We start from the raw sequence: 22939 nt of genomic DNA on the forward strand, positions 1-22939 counted from the left end.
GGTGGTAGGTGCTAGGCACACCGGTTTGTGTCTGTCAAGAACTGCAATGCCGCTGGGTTTTTCAAGCTGTGGGAAGCTGTGGGAAGCATTGGAGTCACCAAAGGTGTTCTTAATGTTTTGTTCACTCAGTGTAGAAGGGTCCAGGCACTTTTTTTAATGATTTCAAGGTTTAGAGAAATTTACCTCAAACAGCAAAACTCTTTGAGTCGCACAACATGGAATATAACATTGTGGATAAAGTTTGGAATGACACAACTTCATGTGTACAACATCTAAAGACCTGCATCACTATACTGAGAGCTTGGCTTTTTTCTAAAAGGTCACTTTGGAGTGTTTTTTATTATTTTGTTCATGTTTTTTTCAGGGCCAACTACACAACTAGGATGAGGAAGTAATTTGCTGTTTGGGGTAAGTTTCTCAAAAACAAGTGAAATCACAAAAAAAAATGTCTTGACCCTTCTATAACATTCCATTTACATCACAAATAGAGATTTGGTTGTAAAACATAAAACTTCTCCTTTAATGGCGTGTGATAAACAGGGCACTACTTTCTCAGGCAGCAGAAGAAATTTGGCATGCCCCCCCTACACCCCTCCAAATTGTGGCGCAGCACCATCGAGAGCATCATGACCGGCTGGATCACGGCCTGGTACGGAAACTTCTTCGTTCACGACTGCAAGACCCTTCAGTGGGTAGTGAAGACGGCCCAGTACTTCACTGGAGCTGTGCTCCCAACCATACAGGACATTGACTCCAAGCGGTGCTTGAGGAAGGCCCGCAACATCAGAGACCCCAGTCATGGACTATTCACTCCGTTACCGTCTGGCAAACGGTACCGCAGGATCGGGTCCTGGACCTCCAGGCTCAGAGATATTTTTTATCCAAAAGCCATGAGATTACTGGACTCTTGAACCGGGACAGACCGCCGGCACAACAACAATTTCTTGCACTGACTCCCTGCACCCTACCAGGCATGCATGCATTCACTCACACATAGGCTCCAACACACATAGAAACACATACACTAACTACAAACACACTCCATGACTGCTGCTACTGGACTCCTATTCATATTACTGTGAAAATGTCTATTATTATTGCACAATCTATTGTATAATTCCCCAGAACATGTGTAAATATATTGCATTGAGTGCCTTATTATATTTTTGCAAAATTTTTATCCCATTTTGTATTCATTTAACTTTTATTTTGTATACTCTTTAATCACTTAAAAAAACGCTGGTGGACCTCTAACTTTTCCTGTTGAAAAGCGATATCCCAAGTATAAATACAGTAAAGTACACACACTGAAGGATATGTTTTGAGCAAAAAAAGTTGTGTTTATAGACACAACTGCAAACTTCAAAGAGTAGGGCAGGGGTAGGCAACCCTGGTCCTGGAGGGCCGCAGGCACTTCATGTTTTTCATTTAACCAATCTGGAAGACCAGGTGTGTTGAATTTAGGCAATCACTGAACTGATCAATTAGATCAGCTGGTAAGGTAGTTGGAACAAAATCCTGCAGTACCTGCGACACTCCAGGAACAGGGTTGCCTACCCCTGGAGAAGGGCATTCAAGGAGTTGGTCTGATGGTCAAATGTGATGTCATCAGCCTCCCTCTTGCGTGAGGAACAATAGAGGAGCACTTGTGTCATGTCAAGTCTGTTGAGATGTGCCTTTTGTTAAGTAAATCAGTTGTTAAATGATGTGAAAAGGAGACTGGATAACTTGAATTACTTTCCTATGGTTGTTGCATTGTCGAGAGGTGAACCTGCAAATAAGCATTTCGTTGCACTCCACGTATATCATGTGTATGTGACAAAAAAAAAGAACTATCTCTGACAGCTCTCATGATTTACTGACTGACACTGCATTGAGCAGCTACTGTAGCACCTTTTCATTTTGCAAACTGGGTTTCCCTCCTATGAAGAATTGAGTTGTTGCTCTTGAACCTCTCCAAGGACGTAGAGTTTGTTTGTCATGGGCAAAAATACAGTAGAAGTTAAGAAAGACCTTGAACAGATACGCACCTGTGTAACCTTTATTTAACTAGGCAAGTCAGTTAAGAAAGAATTTGTATTTACAATGACGGCCTACACCAGCCAAACCCAGACAACGCTGGGCCAACTGTGCACCGCCCTATGGGACTCCCAATCAACACTGGTTGTGATACAGCCTGGATTTGAACCAGGGTGTCTGAAGTGACACCTCTAGCATTGAGATGCCATGCCTTGAACACTGCGCCACTGGAACAGTATGTTGCTAGTTAGTTGGTTCAGAATAATGTCTCTAGAATTAACCAATTTAAAGAGGTGGAAGGTCAACAAAAAAATTGATCCAAATTTAGGAGACCATGTGCAGTTACCCATCAATGGCTTTTTATCTTTGGCTTAGGCTACATGCCACAAGTTGCCCAAGTGGCATTTGTGTGAAATAAATCACAGCCATGATAGGGGAATGCAGTCTCCAGAAATGATGTCAACAGTCTGTCCAGTGTGGAAGGGTTAAAAAGCTGTACTCCTATTGGGCCCATTCCTCCATCAACAGCTCAAACTGTGTCCAGTCACCATGCCAAGCCGCTGGACTAGCACTAGCTCCGGATTCATCCATGGCATCTTCTCACGCAAAGACAAATGAGCAGCTGTCAAGCTGTCATCTCGTTCACACAGTCTCTCCCCTGATGCATTCAAAACCGGCCAACCGGGCCTCTCTGCCACCACCCCGGTTAAGCACAGCGTTCAGTGCTCTGTCCCTCTTACCTTTCCCCTCTGCCCTCCCCACTACCCTGCTTCCTCTCTGAGCCGTACAGCACCACAGAGCCTTGAACAAAGAATGACATACAGTAAGAGGATACAGGGGAAGAGGGAGGGACTCACTCTGGAGAGGACACAGGCAGTTAGTGGTAATGCATCTTGATGACAGAGAGAAGTACATGCTTTAAATACAATTAAATTAAGCATCTAAAAAGGTACCTATTAGTTTCTGTCTAATGGAACATTTATCTTAGAGAGAACATTTATTGCGCAGGTAACAAATGAGTACGGATGCAGACAGTCAGACTTCCACTATGACACAAGAACACTGAGTACATATTTAATTAACCTTTTTTCCCTTCTTAAACTATGGTTAATAAAGACAATTTAATAAACATACTGTAATCAGTGGTGTGTCCAGAACATTTTAAATGGGGTGGCCAAGGTGGGGTACAGACCCAGTTTGGGGGGGCAATAACATTTTGAACCATAATCGATGCAAGGTGGATTTTTGCAATATAACTATGATGGTTCAAAACATGAAATGCTTCAGCTTAGGTTTGATACATTTCCCTGTTCAAATACATCTTGATACAATGTTTGCCTTCAAGGTCAGGATTTTATATAAGGGTATTAGCATACAGCAGTAAATTCCCTTGAAAGTGCCATCCAAAGTGCGAATTATACCGCAGCATTCATAGTCAAGACATGTTAATAATCAAGACATGTAATTCAACTGTAAACATTTATTACCTTTTAATGTGTCATGAGCAGCGGTGGGAAAAGTACACAATTGTCACACTTGAGTAAAAGTAAAGACCTTAATAGAAAATTACTCAAGTAAAATTCGCCCAGTACAATACTACTTGAGTAAAAGTCAAAACGTATTTGGTTTTAAATATACTTAAGTATAAAAAGTAAATGTAATTGCTAAAATATACTTAAGTATCAATGTCCGTACTGTGACACGCCTAAGACAGCGCTACAGGGAGACAGGACGGACAGCTGATCGTCCTCGCAGTGGCAGACCATGTGTAACAACACCTGCACAGGATCGGTACATCCGAACATCACACCTGCGGAACAGGTACAGGATGGCAACAACAACTGTCTGAGTTACACCAGGAACGCACAATCCACAGTCCTCAATAGGCTGAGAGAGGCTGGACTGAGGGCTTGTAGGCCTTTGTAAGGCAGGTGTCGCCTATGGGCACAAACCCACTGTCGCTGGACAAGACAGGACTGGCAAAAAGTGCTCTTCACTGACGAGTCTAGGTTTTGTCTCACCAGGGGTGATGGTCGGATTTGCGTTTATCGTCGAAGGAATGAGCTTTACACCGAGGCCTGTACTCTGGAGCGGGATCGATTTGGACGTGGAGGGTCCTTTATGGTAGAGTGGCCAGACGGAAGTCCCTCCTCAGTGTGTCACAGCATCATCGGACTGAGCTTGTTGTCATTGCAGGCAATCTCAAAGATGTACGTTACAGGCAAGGCCTTCCTCCTCCCTCATGTGGTACCCTTCCTGCAGGCTCATCCTGACAAGACCCTCCAGCATGACAATGCCACCAGCCATACCACTCGTTCTGTGCGTGATTTCCTGCAAGATAGGAATGTCAGTGTTCTGCCGTGGCCAGGGAAGAGCCCGGATCTCAATCCCATTGAGCACGTCTGGGACCTGTTGGATCGAAGGGTGAAGGCTAGGGCCATTCCCCTCAGAAATGTCTGGGAACTTGCAGGTGCCTTGGTGGAAGAGTGGGGTAACATCTCACAGCAAGAACTAGCACATCTGGTGCAGTCCATGAGGAGGAGATGCACTGCAGTACTTAATGCAGCTGGTGGCCACACGAGATACTGACTGTTACTTTTGATTTTGACCCCCCCTTTGTTCAGGGACACATTATTCCATTTATGTTAGTCACATGTCTGTGGAACTTGTTCAGTTTATGTCTAAGTTGTTGAATCTTGTTATGTTCATACAAATATTTACACGTTAAGTTTCTGAAAATAAATGCAGTTGACAGTGAGAGGATGTTTCTTTTTTTGCTGAGTTTAGTTAAGTAAAGTACAGATACACCAAAACATGACATAAGTAGCACTTTCAAGTATTTTTGCTTAAGTACTTTTACCACTGGTCATGAACACAATCAGTCATGTTTTCATTTGAAGGTAGGTTAACCAGGTTACCTGCGCACGTTCGTCTATTCTAAAATAAGTCCAACATCCGAAAAGTACACTGTACACCTGCAATTTGAATAGAAAGGGACATCGATTACAAACACCATTAGTGTAATGGCATTCAGCCTACAAAGTGGCGTGTATTTATGGATGCCAAGGGAAGCCATGCTTCTCCAAAAATTTTAACACTAAAATAAATAAACCATTTTTAATTTGTGTCTACGATTCGCAGGAGGCTGAATCTATTTCACCAGAGAAAGCATCCGAGCAAGGCAAACAGTGCCCCTTTGTCTTAGTGTCTGAAGCCCATGTATCTGACGCTGTTTGCCAAAAAATAATAAGACATGTCACTCCCTGGACACGCCACTGACCACTGATGTTTCTACAACTTGATTGGAGTCCACCTGTGGTAAATGAAATTGATTGGACAGGATTTGGGAAGGCACACACCTGTCTATATAACGTCCCACAGTTGACAGTGCATGTCAAAGTAAGAACCAAGCCATGAAGTCGAAGGAATTGTCTGAAGTTTGTAACCACCAAGACTCTTCCTAGAGCTGGCCGCCCGGCCAAACTGAGCAATCGGGTGAGAAGGGCCTTGGTTAGGGATGTGACCAAGAACCCAATGGTCACTCTGACAGAGCTCCAGAATTTCTCTATGGAGATGGGAGAACCTTCCAGAAGGACAACCATCTCTGTCGCACTCCACTAATCCGGCCTTTATGGTAGAGTGGCCAGACGGAAGTCCCTCCTCAGTAAAAGGGACATGACAGCCCGCTTGGAGTTTTCCAAAAGGCACCTAAAGGACTCTCAGATCATGAGAAATAAGATTCTCTGGTCTGATGAAACCAAGATTGAACTCTTTATCCTGAATGCCAAGTGTCACGTCTGGAGGAAACCTGGCACCATCCCTACAGTGAAGCATGCTGGTGGCAGCATCACCTGTGGGGATGTTTTTCAGCGGTAGGGACTGGGAGACTAGTCAGGATCAAGGGAAAGATGAACGGAGCAAAGTACAAGAGATCCTTGATGATAACCTGCTCCAGAGCGCTCAGGACCACAGACTGGGGTGAAGGTTCACCTTTCAACAGGACAACGACCCTAAGCACACAGCCTAGACAACGCAGGAGTGGCTTTGGGACAAGTCTCTGAACGTCCTTGAGTGGCCCAGCCAAAGCCCGGTCTTGAACCCAATCAAACATCTCTGGAGAGACCTGAAAATAGCTGTGCAGCGACGCTCCCCATTCAACTTGACAGATCTTGAGAGGATCTGCAGAGAAGAATGGGAGAAACTCCCCAAATGCAGGTGTGGCAAGCTTGTAGCATCATACCCAAGAAGACTTGAGGCTGTAATCACTGCAAAAGGTGCTTCAATAAAGTACTGAGTAAAGGGTCTGAATAGTTATGTAAATTAATATTTCCGTTTTTATTTTTAATACATTTCCTAAAATGTCTAAAAACATGTTTTTGCTTTGTCATTATGGGGTATTGTGTGTAAATTGATGAGGGGAAAAAATAATTTAATTGATTTTAGAATAAGGCTGTAACATAACAAAATGAGGAAAAAGTCAAGGAGTCTGAATACTTTCCGAATGCACTGTAAATTCCATTACATCCACCAATTCTCCCTGCAGCCAGTAAATCAGCAATGGGTTGATCCTACAGGCATGTCCTTGACCAAGGCACCTAAACTAAACTGCTGCATCGATGAAGATCATGATTTTTATTTTTTTATTTCACCTTTATTTTTATTTAACCAGATAGGCTAGTTGAGAACAAGTTCTCATTTACAACTGCGACCTGGCCAAGATAAAGCAAAGCAGTGTGACACAAATGTCACGTTCCTGACCTTATATCCTTTATTTTGTCTTTGTTTAGTATGGTTAGGACGTGAGCTGGGTGGGCATTCTATGTTATGTGTTTCTATGTTTAGGTTCATTGTTAATTAGCCTGATATGGTTCTCAATCAGGGGCAGGTGTTTTACGTTTCCTCTGATTGAGAACCATATTAAGGTAGGCTGTTCACACCGTTTGTGTGTGGGTGATTGTCTTCCGTGTCAGTGTATGTACCACACGGGACTGTTTCGTTTGTCTAGTCTGTTCCTGTTCGTGCGTTCTTCGTGTTCTGTAAGTTCTCATGTTCAGGTCGGTCTACGTCGTTTATTGTTTTGTAATTTCTCAAGTGTGCTTCGTGTTCGTCTTGTTTAAATAAATTCATCATGTATTCCACACAAGCTGCGTTTTGGTCCGATCCATGCTCCTCCTCAGACGAGGAGGAGAACAATCGTTACAACAAACAACAACACAGAGTTACACAGTCAATAACACAATAGAAAAAAAGTCAATATACAATGTGTGCAAATGAGGTAAGATTAGGGAGGTAAGGCAATAAATAGGCCATAGTGGCGAAATAATTACAATTTAGCAATTAAACACTGGAGTGATAGATGTGCAGAAGATGAATATTCAAGTAGAGATACTGGGGTGCAAAGGAGCAAAAAAAAATAATTAAAAAAAATAACAGTATGGGGATGAGGTAGTTGGATGGGCTATTTACAGATGGGCTATGTACAGGTGGAATGATCTGTGAGCTGCTCTGACAGCTGGTACTTAAACTTAGTGAGGGAGATATGAGTCTCCAGCTTCAGTGATTTTTGCAATTCGTTCCAGTCATTGGTAGCAGAGAACTGGAAGGAAAGGCGGCTAAAGTAGGAATTGGCTTTGAAGGTGACCAGTGAAATATAACTGCTGGAGCGCGTGCTACGAGTGGGTGCTGCTATGGTGACCAGTGAGCTGAGATAAGGCGGGGCATTACCTAGCAAAGACTTATAGATGACCTGGAGCCAGTGGGTTTGGCAAGTAGAGTAAAGTGTTGGAGGCCATTTTGTAAATTACATCGCCGAAGTCAAGGATCGGTAGGATAGTCAGTTTTACGAGGGATGATCCATGGAAGCCATAAGTAAATATGGCTGATGTTTCTTATCGTCATTAATTACCATTATGGCAGAGGGGTCCCTCATGTTCTTTTTGTATTCCTCTGACCATTTGAAATACGATCTTAATTCAAACATAAATCTAAATGTTTATCCAAGATAAATCCTAATCAGATGCCGGTTGTCATATCCTAGGAACAATTTCCTAATTGGCAATAGATTATGTAAACATTGTTTTGGAGCACAACAAGGCAAGTGGCTGTACTGTCCTCACCACAATGAATCAGAGAAACGGAAATGTCATTGTCATTGTGAAAGATACACACTGAGTCAGTAAAAGGCATTCGGAAACTGCTAACACAGAACTGGCCATAGAAGGAACTATGATGACAAATGGCAAATGGTGGATGGCATTCCAGGCATTTTCTTGATTGTTCTCCCTCAATGTACTAGCTGGCGTGAGTTGTGTCAAGATAACAATCTATTATTTTTAGTGTTGGTGTACTAGAGGGAGGACACTGGTTTCCTTTTCAGCTGGGGGTGTCTTGACTTGCAGTCTACACTCGTTAGAGAGACTTTTACCACAGATTGTGTTAGAGTTTGTAAACAAACAACTCAATGCACTTGTCCAGGTAAGAAACCTGTCAACTTTCCTCAGTAATGAGAAGTGATGGTATATGTGACAAAGTGTGAAACAATTATGTGTGACAAAGGGTGACAAACAATACGAATGCGTTTGTATGTTTTATATGCAATTCCAATACCATCTGTAACAGTATATGGAACAACTCAAAAAGGTCTGTACAGCATGCAAGTATCAGTGATTCAGAGAATCATGGGTTAAATAATTTAAAGGCCACAGAATGAAAAGGTAGATGTCTATCTCTATATGGCCAGCAGTGAACAAGTCTGTCAAGTCATGGGCATTATCAGTTGATGGCAACAAAATCATGGGTTAACCTACAGTAAAGTCATGGGTTAACCTACAGTTAAGTCATGGGTTAACCTACAGTAAAGTCATGGGTTAACCTACAGTAAAGTCATGGGTTAACCTACAGTTAAGTCATGGGTTAACCTACAGTAAAGTCATGGGTTAACCTACAGTAAAGTCATGGGTTAACCTACAGTAAAGTCATGCAACCTGTGGCAAGGCTAAAAGGTAACACCAAAAGGCGCAGAACTTGATCTTAATGAGTGAAACCTTACCTCATACAAGACATTGAATGGTGGTGGTAGGAGTATCTTTGAGTGTTGAGGATTTTGGCCTGCATGAGTGGCCCGTGACTGGTTTAATTAGAATTCTACTGAGTGTGTGTGGTAGTGAGCAGAGTGCTGAGCAGATTGCCCCCAAACCCCTCCCCCGACTAGCAGTGTCTCAGCATGCGCACTTCACAGCATCTCCACTCCCACAGCTAGGGTGTGAGGGTGACCGGCACTCTGGGTTACAGACCTGAGAGAGAGGGAGAGAGAGACACACAATTAGACCCAACCAAATCATGAGACAAAAAAAGAGAATTACTTGACACATTAGAATGAATTAACAAAAAAACTGAGCAAACTGGAATGCTATTTGGCACTAAACAGAGTGTACACAGTTGCAGAATACCTGACCACTGTGACTGACCCAAACTTAAGGAAAACTTTGTCTATGTACAGACTCAGTGAGCATAGCCTTGCTATTGAGAAAGGTCCATAGGTAGACCTGGCTCTCAATAGAAGACAGGCTATGTTCACACTGCCCACAAAATGAGGTAGAAACTGAGCTGCACTTCCTGACCTCCTGCCAAATGTACGAACATATTAGAGACATATATTTCCCTCAGATTACACAGATCCACAAAGAATTCGAAAACAAACCAAATTTTGATGAACTCCCATATCTACTGGGTGAAACACCAGCGTGCCATCACAGCAGCAAGATTTGTGACCTGTTGCCACACGAGGGCAACCAGTGAAGAACAAACACTATTTATGTTTATTTATTTTCAATATTTGCACATCGTTACAACACTGTATATAGACATAATATGACATTTTACATGTCTTTATTCTTTTGGAACTTCTGTGAGTGTAATGTTTACTGTTCATTTTTATTGTGTATTTCACTTTTGTTTATATCTACTTCACTTGCTTTGGCAATGTTAACATATGTTTTCCATGCCAATAAAGCCCTTGAATTGAATTGTGAATTGAGATAGAAAGAGAGAGCAGGAGCGAGAGAGAGAGAGAGAGAGAGAAGGAGAGAGAGAAGGGTAGAGAGAGAGAGAGAGAGAGAGAATGGTAGAGAGAGAGAGCAGGGGAGTGAGTGAGAGAACAGGGGAGTGAGTGAGAGAAAGAGAGAGAGAGCGAGAGCAGGGTAGAGAGAGAGAGTGAGCGAGCGAGAGCAGGGTATAGAGAGAGGTAGGGAGTGATATACAGCCAAAGAGGGAGGGCAGCCACTTGGTGCACTCTTGTGGTTCTTGCAGGAGCGTCACAGCTGCTTGCTCTCTGACAGTGTGGCATCGCTCTCATATAGCACACATCGAAAAGCGCTCCAGACAAACATTACAGTATGTATGATTGGACTTCTTTCAGAGGAATATGGGTTTGCATCCTTTTTAAAAAGTTTTTCTTAACTTCTTGAATTTGTCATTTTTTCACTATCCTCTCCAGGGATGTATAAAACCAAGACAAAGTTAGCAAAAAAGGATTGTTTTCTGGGTTTTAATTTGGACATTTTGGATGCATTGCATTGACAAGACAACGTGTTGTCACCGGTGTTTGGAGACATAGGAGACAGACATACATGTTTGGATTATCTGGACACTTACCAGTGATACATGAAAGCTGTGAAACATGTCAGCGGGAGATTTACATTTGCTTGCAATGAACAAAAACGCAAGGGTGTGACATAGAGAGACCAAATTGTTGTGTGTTTGACTTTAAAAATGCTATTACAAAATGTCGTTTTTTACTCTTAATGCATGAAAAATCAATTTTACCTTTGTGTATGTCTTTTCTTATGAAGATGGATTTTAACTTGAGTAGCATAGTGCTCTACGCGGTCAACACCACTGTGACCCCTTTTCACAACAATACAGGACCCTACCATCCTGCAGCGGGACCCTGGAGTTTACTATTGCTGGTGATCATCATCATGACCATCGTGGTGGGCAACCTGCTGGTCATCATCGCTATAGCACGCACATCCCAGTTACAGACTATGACTAACATCTTCATCATGTCCCTGGCCTGTGCTGACCTCATCATGGGGGTCCTGGTGGTCCCTCTGGGGGCCACCATAGTGGTGACGGGGAACTGGCAGCTGAGTGACATCTCCTGCGAGCTCTGGACCTCCGTAGATGTGCTCTGTGTCACGGCCAGCATCGAGACTCTTTGCGTGATTGCAGTGGACCGCTATATTGCCATTACAAGGCCCCTCAGGCACAAGGTTCTGCTCAATAAGTGGCGCGCCCGACTAATAGTGTGTGTGGTGTGGATTGTGTCTGCTCTGATCTCTTTTGTGCCCATCATGAACCAGCTTTGGCGGGCAGAAGATGACCCGGAGGCCTTGGTGTGCTATCAGGACCCTGCCTGCTGTGACTTTATGACCAACAGCACTTTTGCCATTATATCCTCTGTAGTGTCATTCTACATCCCTTTGCTCATAATGATATTTGTCTATGTCAAAGTCTTCCTCATAGCCACACGACAGGTACAGCTCATAGACAAGACCCGGCTGCGCTTCCAGAGTGAATGGCCAGCGCCGACGACGACACAGCTGAGCAACCACAGTTGCAACATTTTGCCCTTGGGCTATGGTGGCAGCAGCAGCTGCACCAGCTCAACTCGCAAGAGGAGCTCCAGGCGAAGACCCTCACGGCTAACTGTTGTCAAGGAGCACAAGGCCCTCAAGACCTTGGGCATTATCATGGGCACCTTCACCCTCTGCTGGCTGCCTTTCTTTGTGGCTAACATCATCAACGTGTTTGACAGGAACGTGCCACCGGGAGAGATCTTCCGCCTGCTCAACTGGCTGGGCTATATCAACTCTGGCCTCAACCCCATAATCTACTGCAGGAGCCCTGAGTTCCGCACTGCCTTCAAGAACCTGCTGGGCTGCCCCTGGTTTTCCACCCCACGATTAAACACCTTAGGTGTCTACAAGGAGAAGCGGACACGCTGCCCCTGCTTCCTGGGTTCGCCTGAGGCAGGGGCAGCCAGCTCTTTCCAGAAGCCCCCTGCTGCTGCCAGGCCTGAGGGGGTCGAGAGCCTGGCTAGCAGTCAGAGCAGCGACAAGAGTGAGGAGCCTTCCCCAGGACCCCCACACTCCAACGGCAACACACAGTTCAGTGAATTCTCCAAACCAGAAAATGAATTGTAAGTTTCCTATTATTATCATCTAAAATTTTGCACACTACATTTTCTCATTCCATGATAAATACTTTAAACAATGCATTAAAAAAATGAGGAGAGGGGGGTCATTGTTGGATAATTATGTTTAAATTTCACAGATAACTCAAATTTGCACTTATTAGCATTAACACTCTTGATAAGACGCCATGGTCCATGTCTATACAAGCTTTTTGTTGTCATGCAAGGCGACTAACCTAATTCTCAATCCTCCAATATCAAAGGGAATTAAAAGAGATAACTGACATATATTTCACTTAAGTTTTACAGAGAAAATCCCTTTAGAAGTGAATTGAAAGATGACAGTTTTATGACAAAATATACAAGCATACTGTAAACCAAAGCAAGCACTGAACTTAAAGTTCAGCTTGTAAAATAAGGACCGACCAAATACAATGGGAACAAAATAAAATCAACAGAAGTACCAGAATTAACATTCCGTAGATGCTATAAATGTTTTACTTCAGCTTCAAAAAATGTTACTCCTAATTGTATTTACAAGTCTAGGCCAATTGATATCTGCTCTTTTCCCTTCATAATGTTGAAATACACTACCATAGGTTGATTAAGTAATTTATGTGTGTGTGTGTGTCATTGGTCAACCATTCAATACATCTCTGAATGGAAAATAATAATGAAACAACGCTAAGACATCAGGAGGGGAGTGTACTGCTGCAATCCAGAGGGCATGTTTAGGATCATGTCTGTAATTTAGCGGTATTCCTTTGGGAGAGGGGATACGTTTGGTAAATCAAACAATCTCTTTGAATCCTTCACTCACAGGTTTCGTAGAGCTCACTGGGCATGCATGTTCAATATATTTGGATATGTTCTGAATACACCAAGGTGCTGGAACAATGTAGGTCTAAAAATGAATGTACTCAATGCTTACATACTGAAAGATTAATATTACAACATTATAACGCAATGTGAAATGTAATATGCAAATGTTCATTGTGTAGATCCATATCAAAGTAATTAATTTCAAGACTAGATTAATTTATAATTGCTGCTACCGTATTATATTACCTGTAATCCATCTTTGAATGCGGCACATGTCAACATTATACAAATTAATAACAGATTTCCAAGGGTTCTCTAAAAAACAAATAATTTCAAATCCCCATGTGTAATTTAGTGCTTCTGTAGCTGTTTACTCTACTATACCCTTAACCACCTCCTCTTGCTGTGTCTTGGAACCTTCAATACCAATTAATTATCCATTTAGAACCTAAAGGTTGATAAAATGGTAAGAAAACATACATCTTCAAATTAACATAGGTTTTTATGACAAAAAATATGCATTATAGTAAAGTACTCTACGTCAAAACTAAACCCAATTACAAGTCTCCAAAAGTGTGAATGTCTGATGCAGAGAAATATGAGCTGATGAACGTTTAGCCGTTATAGAGTGGCTTCCCAATAGAGTGAGTTGAATGGTGTTTATGCCTCTGCTAGGGCCCCTCTGCAGCCTGTTCAACACCCGCCCACAGCTGATAACCCTTTATCACTGAGCCACAAGACTTCCGCTCACCGGGAGAGGCTGTTTACAAGACAAATAGCCATTGGGAGCACACATCAAAGCATGGTTTGTTTATGGTTGGACTGCTAAACATGTGTCTAACCAAACCAATCCAATTTGCAGAGAGTCACTTATACTATACAGATGCTGGGATCAGGTTACCTTTTTAATGACTACCAATTCAATCCATAACAAGTGCCTTCACTCACTTCTGACTTCTCACTGCATCAGTTTACAGTTGAAGGGTAGTAGGCTGTGTTATCTATACTGATCTTGTTCAGTGGGTTTCAGGGGCAGTTAGGAATCGTTATGAGTGCACATTCTTCTCACACATGCAAATATTGGATCTCAAGATTACTTTAAAAGCTCTATAGCTGACAACAGTCTAGTACTATGAATAGGCCAGTGACATGCAATATGTATATATTTTTATCTAAACAGTTAATTTGCAGTGTCACAATTGTTTCCGAAATGTTGCAATCCCTGAGCTCTTTAACAGATGCAATCAATTGGGCAGTAACGTAGGAACCATTTAAGAGCATATAAAAGTTTTCCTTAAAAGCAGCAGAGCCCATCCAGTAATTCAGCCTGAGTAAGAAGGCTATAGCTCACTGTACTACAGTGAGATCATTAGGTGTATCAGAAAAACTGGGCTGTGGCTTTGACAGTCTATTGAATGTGAATGATAACGTGTGAACTCCCTATTAGCCCCGGCAGGCAGGGGGGATAGGCTAATAAATCAGGGACCTATGTCTGCTGCAGGTGGTGATCAGCCAGGGCTTAGAGCTTGGTGATAGCATTGTTGTCCTATGGTAATTTAGCATAAATCCTTCCCACAATGTTCTGGGAATTGTGCAGGATACCCAACTAGCACATAACATTCTGAGAACCATATGTGTCTTAGGTGGGAATTTCAGTACTTCAGCATAACATTTTCTATAGGTTTCCTCATGGTTCTATTTAAAGTCATGTTCTCAGAACATTAAGAAAAGTTTCCATAAAAACCACTAGAAAACATTAGTAACATTCAAAGAACTTTCTAATAATGTTATTTTAAAACATATACATTCTGTTCTCACCATCAACAAAACTCTCTATCCTCTATCTTGTTAAGTGTGTTCAGGTGTGTTGGCCACACCCACTAATTGGCCACACGTAATCTTAATGAGTGCTTGTTTCCTTTGAAATGGGGTCTGCTTGAATCAAAGTGAAAAATAGAGGACTCATCATAGATATAACCTGTTTTAGCATGGACATTGCCATTTCTATTAGACATTGCCATCATCCACCATTTTAAAGAAGTTAAGTAGTCAACTGGTTGGGGATTCCTATGGGTTTTAGCCTCAATGGCACTGCCCATGCCATCAAAGACGCTATAATGGCACAGATATAAAGATGAGTCCTCTATCTATCTCTGTGGTTTGACTAGACTAAAATAACATGATTTTTGAATGACTACCTCATCTCTGTACCCCACATATACAATTATCTCTAAGGTCCATCAGTCGAGCAGTACATTTCAAACACAGATTCAGCCACAAAGACCAGGGAGGTTTCCAATGCCTCACAAAGAAGGGCACCTATTGGTAGATAAAAAGCAGACATGCTTTCCCTTTGAGCATGGTGTAGTTATTAATTACACTTTGGAAGGTATATAAATACACACAGTCACTACAAAGATACAGGTATCCTTCCGAACTCAGTTGCCAGAAAGGAAGGAAACCGCTCAGGGATTTCGTCATGAAGCCAATGGTGATTTAAAATAGTTACAGACTTCAATGGCTGTGATTAGCTGTGATAGGAGAAAACTGAGGATGGATTAACAACATTGTAGTTACTCCACAATACTAACCTAAATGACAAAGTGAAAAGAAGGAAGCCTGTACAAAAGAAATATATTCCAAAACATGCATCCTGTTTGCAAGAAGGCACTAAAGCAATACTGCAAAGAATTTGGCAAAGCAATTAACTTTTTGTAATGAATACAAAGTGTTATGTTTGGGGCAAATCCAACACAACACATTACTAAGTACCACTCTCCATATTTTCAAGCATAGTGGTGCCTGCATCATGTTATGGGTAGGCTTGTAATCGTTAAGGCCTGTGGATTTTTTCAGGATAAAACATTTACGGAACGGAGCTAAGCACAGGCAACATCTTAGATGAAAACCCGGTTCAGTCTGCTTTCCACCAGACACTGGGTGATGAATTCACCTTTCAGCAGGACAATAACCTAAAACACAAGGCCAAATCTACACTGGAGTTGCTTACCAAGAAGACAGCGAATGAGTGGCTGAGTTACAGTTTTAACTTAATTCTACTTGAAAATCTATAGAAAGACCCAAAAATGTTTGTCGAGCAATGATTAACAACTCATTTGACAGAGCTTGAAGAATTTAGAAAATAATAAATAGGCACAATTTGCACAGTTAAGGTGTGAAAAGCTTTTAGAGACTTACCCAGAAAGACTTACAGCTGTAATAGCTAACAAAAGTGTTTCTACAAAGTATTGATTCAGGGGTGTGAATACTTATGTAAATGAGATATTGTTGTATTTCATTTCCAATACATTTTCAAAATGTTCTAAAAACATGTTTTCACTATTATGGGGAATTGAGTGTAGAGAGTGAGACATTTTTTTTCTCCCATTTTGAATTCAGGTGGTAAAACAACAAAATGTAGAATAAGTCAAGTATGAATACTTTCTGATGGCACTGTATGTTGGAATCTCACTGATGCCACACCACAATAAAAAAGGAATGTGTTTGCATGATTAATGCCTATGAAAAATAATTTCAATGTGTCTTATCTGTGCTTGGAGTTCAAAACAGTTCATCCAAACTAAGCTAGCAGTGTTATTAAAGGTATTATTCAAACATGTTCTCAGAACGTTATTTAATTACCTTCAAATAACCTATAATTTCTGTTCTCAGAACATCAATAAAGCTTCCCAGGAAAACTTTCAGGGAACCATAGTAAAACATTCTCAGAAACTCCCTGCAACCTAAAAATGTATGTTCCCAGAACAGGCGAAATGTTCACTTCCGTTCTCAGAAGGTTCAAAAAACGTTCAATTTTAACGGTCAGGAAACATATGGCTTCATTCCCAGAACCAATGGGAAACTAAAAACTTATGTTCCCACAACTTCCAAGGAACTAAATGTGCTAGCAGGGTAATGACTATTGTCATATGTAGTCTTATGACTATTTGTTCATGACAAAATGCCCTAAATAGGGAATGGAGCTTTGTACAAATTACTGCTAATTCATTGTTCCAAACAAAGTCGATGCCACATGGGAAATTCATGATGGTAGTTAGATGTCCACATACTCTTGACCATGCAGTGTATTTTATAAATTATACATATCACATACATATCATAAATATCAAAGCTACCCTTCATTAAGAAATACATGGAATGTGACATCTTTAACTAAACCCTGTGTAATTTGTTCATTCTGTACAGTACAGTCTTTTTTACTAGCATGCATAGCAGCAAAATAATCAAATTACTGTAGCGAATGTCCTCAGAGTTTCTCATATCAAACTGTTTTTAGATCTAAAGAGGAACAGCTGCTACTGTTTTAGTCCTCATGATGCGGCAGCACTACAGCATCTTGTAATAGTTATCACATACTCATTCTCTTTCATAAGCAGTGGTATGCTCTGCAGTGGTCTGCTCGGTATGGGTCAGGGGAAATGTGATAAGACTGTAATGCAAGGGAAAACAGTAAATGATTGAAGAACACAACTTGTTCTATGCCAATATTTAAGAATGGCAGTGGGGTCTTTTTTTCAGAGAAAACTCAAGATAGATTTTTTTGTCAACACTTCACCTAACACAGATTATTAAAAATGTTCCACTCTTCGAAGCAAAATGCCAGGATTTGCTTTGAAGTAGATTTGAGAAAAGGCTTAGTCTTGAAATTAATAGAAATTCAACTAAAGATCATTCAAATTTAAAATGTGCCCTAATACTGTTTGGTTACACAAGGCCAACACAATCAAGATTGCAGGTTCAACCTCTTGAGCACTATTTCATTATCTTCAATTGAGCCATTCAGCAAAGAGTGAATGCCTGTTTTGTTAACAATTCAGCCAGACTGAGATAGAACAGGACAATTCCTCCATGGGACAAAATGACTGTATAATAGAGAGAAGCCGTTATCACAAAAAATAACATGTGATCATCATATTAATTAAGCATCAATAGTGGAAGAGCCTCTATAAAAGCATGATAGAAGATAGGTTTGTTTTACAATGGCTTTGTAATCATTAGCTCAGTGGTACTAACTTTTGTGTTTGCCCTGGCACTAAAAGGTTGTATTCTAAATTTCCAACTGACAGAGTCATGCAGCTTTCAGTGGAATAGCTTTGTGGGACATGCCTGGAACAGTAATGCCCATCTGATGGCTGATGAACTAAATTATCTTTCTGTATGCTACCAAGCAACTGAGACTGAGGCATGACCTCACCCCTTGGGGTGATCCAGGGCCAAATGCCTCAAGATATATTTATCCAAACACCATGCCCCTCAACAGAAACATGTAGTGTGTCAGACATTGTTATCAAATTCACCTCCCAAAATACAGCAAATTAAAGATTTCTAGAATTCTCATCATATGGATATTACATTAAATCCACAGAAGTCCTGGGTTAAGAAGCTGCTGTGCGGCACCTATATTCAGTTCAGTAATGGATTAAGTGCAATAACACTCACGAGGTGTCACAACAAGCAATGAAGGCCAACATGTTGTGGCAGTTTGAACTCAGACACAACTCTCTAATGGATATGTTCAGAGCAAATTGAATTGCACAGATTAGAGAGACATATTACACTGTATTTTCACCCTCTGAACTTGTGTTGTTGTTTCAGCTTCCACTTGTTTGGCATGGCAACTATATCAGGCAAGAAATAGCTTTTGGAGAGAATCCACCAAGAGGAGAGGCAGTGGAAATATGTCCATCTGCAGCCCAGCCTAATATACTGAGTGACTCAGAGTGCATGCCACAATTGTCTTATTACTCCAAATGACTGAGTAAACATTTATACACACATTAGGTGACACCAGCACTATTTTCAACAGACATTGGTGATGTCCTGGCTTGAGTCCTAGATATAGAGCTACATGCTGAGTTTGTAATGCCACCCAGCAATGTGTAAAATCTAAATCCTTTCTCCCAGAGAGTGGAATGGAAGCTGTCTTATTATGAATAAACAGAAACATTGTACTCTGTTGTACATAATTTGTCAGTTAAACAGCATTTGTCATCATCATCGGTATCAACGGTAAAAAGTCCAGTCAATATTCAGAAAGGCTAGTCATTACAGTTCGTCTATGCATCTATTTCTCATAATGGTATCAATGAAATATACTGTACATACTTTTCAGTTATAGGCATGCAGGATGGCCACAGAAAATATGTGCAGCAATTAAGTTATATTTGTAAAACGAATAAAACAGGAAATTGATCTGTTGACAGATGAAAGCAAGCCTTTTCATTCTAGCACAAATAAATCACATTGTACAATCTTTAACACAATGGTCACTTTTTCAGATTACAGCAGGTGACAAGAATTGTATATAAAAAAATGGTCAGGACTCTATACAATTAGAAACTGCAGCAGTAGCGACTTACCCAGGAAATTACCTGAACTAGAGCTCTTTTCATGTACAGTCGACCATGACAGACCAAAAATTTTCCATTTAAATATGTGAGCACTGCCATCAACTGAGCACCACATGCTATATAAGTATTTTGTTGGATTAGGGAAGAGATATTACCTCAGAGAGCATGAAATTAGGAACAGGATCAGAGAGGCATGGTAATGACACTCTTCGACACTCATTGTCAAGGAGAGCTGAGTATCTGATCAAATCCTACAGCATCATAGAGCAGGCCTAAATGGTGTGGTTTTGGAGTTGAGTAAGTAGTTCAGTATGGGACACATCTTAAAATAGTGAGAGGAGGTTGAAGTCAATGTTTTACTGCACTGTCTGCAGCTGAATAAAGCAAAAAACAATAGGCAAGTAATTTAAATCAACTTAATCTCATTGATTGTTTCTTTCTAATTTACTGTAGTGTTGATAGTAATGCCCTGAGGCCTGGAAAGAAAAATCTATGTGTTGGAAGGTTCTTAATGGTGAGGAACCATGTGCTCCAGGTGGTTCTTAAGAAACTGCAAACAACTTGATTGAAATATTTTAGCGCCATCAATCATAGAAATCAACATATTTGGCACTTCCACTGTAATAGACAGGATTACAAAATAAACCCTTTGGCCCCATACCTGCCAGAGGCAAGACCTCAATTTCTGACCACAAAGTCCACCTTCGCCTGTTGACGTGTACTGTAAAAGAAAATACACTTAACTCAAATGATGGATGTCTCTGCCTGAGACTTTGGGATGAAGCGAAAGCCAAACTTGAACTAGGATTTAAACTACACAGGCAATTATTTCCCTCAGAAGACCAAGTGAAAGTGCAGTACTTGCTTTATAAGGGCTAAGGGTACTTGAGTCGTATTTCATAAAATGTTTTCATTTTTCTGTAGATTTCTCTAGCAAAGCAATGGTGGGCATTGTTTATATTTTCCTGCATAGACATGTACTGTAAAACTGATAGGATCAGAATCTCTGGCATTTTGAAAAAAGGATTGGTTGGGTATGTTTGGGGGAAAGAGAACCCTAGAGTACACACTACCATGAAGTGATTGATGGGGATTGGATGGAAATGAATCAATCAGGAGAGATATGTTCAAAAGCTCAAACTCAAATAAGCAGTAAAACTGTTTCCCAGTTTGAAGTGAACCCAAATCCCACAATGTTCAATACATTTATGTAGGCTACACATTTCAACCTCCTCCCACCATGTCAGAGTAACCTCTCACAAAGGGCATTTGCCAAGTCAAACAAACACATCATCTCCTGATGAGACCGTTAGTTGGCCTTCATGTCTGGATTCTTTAACAGTAAAGGAGCATGTGTTTGGGATTTAATGGGAGGATGGGGTGAACAACAAGTCTGATATTGCAAATGAAATGTAAATGACAAATGACACGATCAAATAAGATGGTTGGATCAATTTCAGGGTTGGATCTCAATGCTTTGAATTCCATTCCATCATTTTGTTAAAAAAAATATTTTCCAATAAGGTGATGTCTTGAATATACAGTATCAATGCAAACATCTCTTAATCTTCTCCAAGGCTGGGAAAACAAAACACTTTTTATTATAGTCGATATTTCATCATTGATACAATAGCCACTTTCTGCTGGCTCTGAATTTGTCTTTATTATAACTATTACAGTTAAATGTGCTTAGTATATTTTGGCTAATATGGCATCAACATTCCTCAAAAGTAATTATCTTGCAAACCGAAATGACATTCTTAGTACTCAGTGAATCATAGGCTTTAACAAAGTCTGGAATATGACAGTGTCAGAGAATATGAAGTATGACAGGAATACGACTCAATACAGTAAGCCCAAAAACTAATTTCTCCGTATTAACTCAGTTTCACATTACAGGAATTGGACGGGTGAAAAACTGACTTTCACAACTGACTGAGCAGAGATTGGAGTGGCTGAGATGAGACTGCACAAAGGAAAACCAAAGGAGATGGCAGACGAGCTGGTCCTGGTGAATATGGGCAAAGAAGATTGACTGATGTCAAAACCCTGAGAAGGAGAACTGGACTGGGCAGTTTGGGTTGGCTGGTCTGGACTTTGGGAGTAGCACCAGTTTAAAGGTGCTAATCACAAGACCTGAAGACCAACTGTGTTAACACACCACCCTGCCACATGTTGGTAGGCCTGAGACTGTGAGGATAGCTCACTGTTCACTGCAATACAGCATTAAATAAATCATCATCATTAACTGACTTATCCTGGCATTGGCTACCACCAACACGCTCACAGCATACTGTGTACAATAGGATAGACTCTTCCCTGACAACCAGAAAGGATTTCAGTAGCTCTTAGGACGTGACGCAGTAATACACAGTGTGTGATGTATGGTCAAAAGTGGGGAATCAGAATACATTTTGTACATTATCTAATGCTAAATTATTTATTTATTTATTATATCTCAACTTTATCTGTAAATGCAAAACTTGTCAACTTAATACAGGAATATTATGCCATATGTCTTTACTGTCCAGTAATGTCCATAGTGTAGCAACAGGTTTTCTATTCAGATGTCATATCGTCAACCTCTTCACTGCCAAATCAACCTAATTAAAAACTGCTACTGAAATATAAGTGTTCTGATCAAGGATATTAACATATTATTTTAGAAATAGTGATATGTAACTAAAATACATCATTTGCACTAAACAGTCAATTATGAATGTAAGTCAATGACTGCCAACTAATCCATGAAAACCTAAGATGATTTGGAGCATCAGCCACACTAAATTTACCAGGACACCTATCAGTGTGATGTAATTTCCAAAAAGAACATTAATTCAATATTGGTATGAACTAAGTCATTATGAATTCTGACAATTGGTACCTCTACAAACCTTTCACTAAACATATGACTGTACAACTGAAGTAAATGACAAGGTTTCCATGATCCTTCTCACTTTTATCAATGTGTGAAAGAGAGGGAGCAGAGAGAGAGACAGAAACAGAGAAAGAAAGAGAGTGAGTCAGTGAGTGAGTGAGACAGAGTTAGAGACAGAAAAAAGAGAGACAGACAGACAGACAGACAGACAGACAGACAGACAGACAGACAGACAGACAGACAGACAGACAGACAGACAGACAGACAGACAGACAGACAGAGACAGACAGTGGAGGGCGAGTGAGAGGGAGAGAGAGCATTTTGGCTGTAGAGAAATATATGTAGTCTGTCTCTCACTCTAGGGGAATACGCCCGGGATCGCATAACGCTCACAGTAACTATGTGGGGTTGAAAACACTCATGCTACAAAAACATCCATATCTCCTCAACTCCTTGGGATGGAAACAATTATCCGGACCGGAGTTCAACTCGATTCCTATCAGGTAATTCCTGTTACAGTTGGGTTTTTTAAAAGTGGCAGGCCGGTAAAGCCTTCATTAATCATACACAACCTACTGTACTGGTCATCTACAAGGATAAACAACCCCTCACTGCTTTATAACCAGTGGCATGTATTCATGGATGCCAAGGGAG

At 40.9% G+C, this 22939-nt stretch overlaps 1 protein-coding gene across 4 annotated transcripts; it reads left to right on the forward strand.

The window, feature by feature from the left end:
- Positions 1–10292: 10292 nt before the first annotated feature.
- LOC120063232 (beta-1 adrenergic receptor-like) lies at positions 10293–22033 on the forward strand. 4 transcript variants are annotated; one of them, XM_039013464.1, is made up of 3 exons: positions 10293–10410; positions 10869–12220; positions 21307–22033. In XM_039013464.1, the coding sequence occupies exons 2-3, from the start codon at positions 10869–10871 to the stop codon at positions 21344–21346; spliced, it is 1392 nt and encodes a 463-aa protein (XP_038869392.1). In that variant the 5' UTR covers positions 10293–10410; the 3' UTR covers positions 21347–22033. The 4 variants fall into 4 exon arrangements, with proteins under 4 accessions (XP_038869392.1, XP_038869393.1, XP_038869391.1 ...); XM_039013465.1 differs by having other exon boundaries at positions 10942–12220; XM_039013463.1 differs by having other exon boundaries at positions 10293–12220; positions 21294–22033.
- The last annotated feature ends 906 nt before the right edge of the window (positions 22034–22939 follow it).

Source organism: Salvelinus namaycush, chromosome 18 (genome assembly GCF_016432855.1).
Source record: "Salvelinus namaycush isolate Seneca chromosome 18, SaNama_1.0, whole genome shotgun sequence".
NCBI lineage: Eukaryota > Metazoa > Chordata > Actinopteri > Salmoniformes > Salmonidae > Salvelinus > Salvelinus namaycush.

Coding starts and splice junctions, on each gene's coding strand:
- LOC120063232 (XM_039013462.1), top strand. CDS start 10,821: ATGCATGAAAAATCAATTTTACCTTTGTGTATGTCTTTTCTTATGAAG. Junction 12,221..21,306: donor TCCAAACCAGAAAATGAATT/GTAAGTTTCCTA, acceptor TTCACATTACAG/GAATTGGACGGGTGAAAAAC.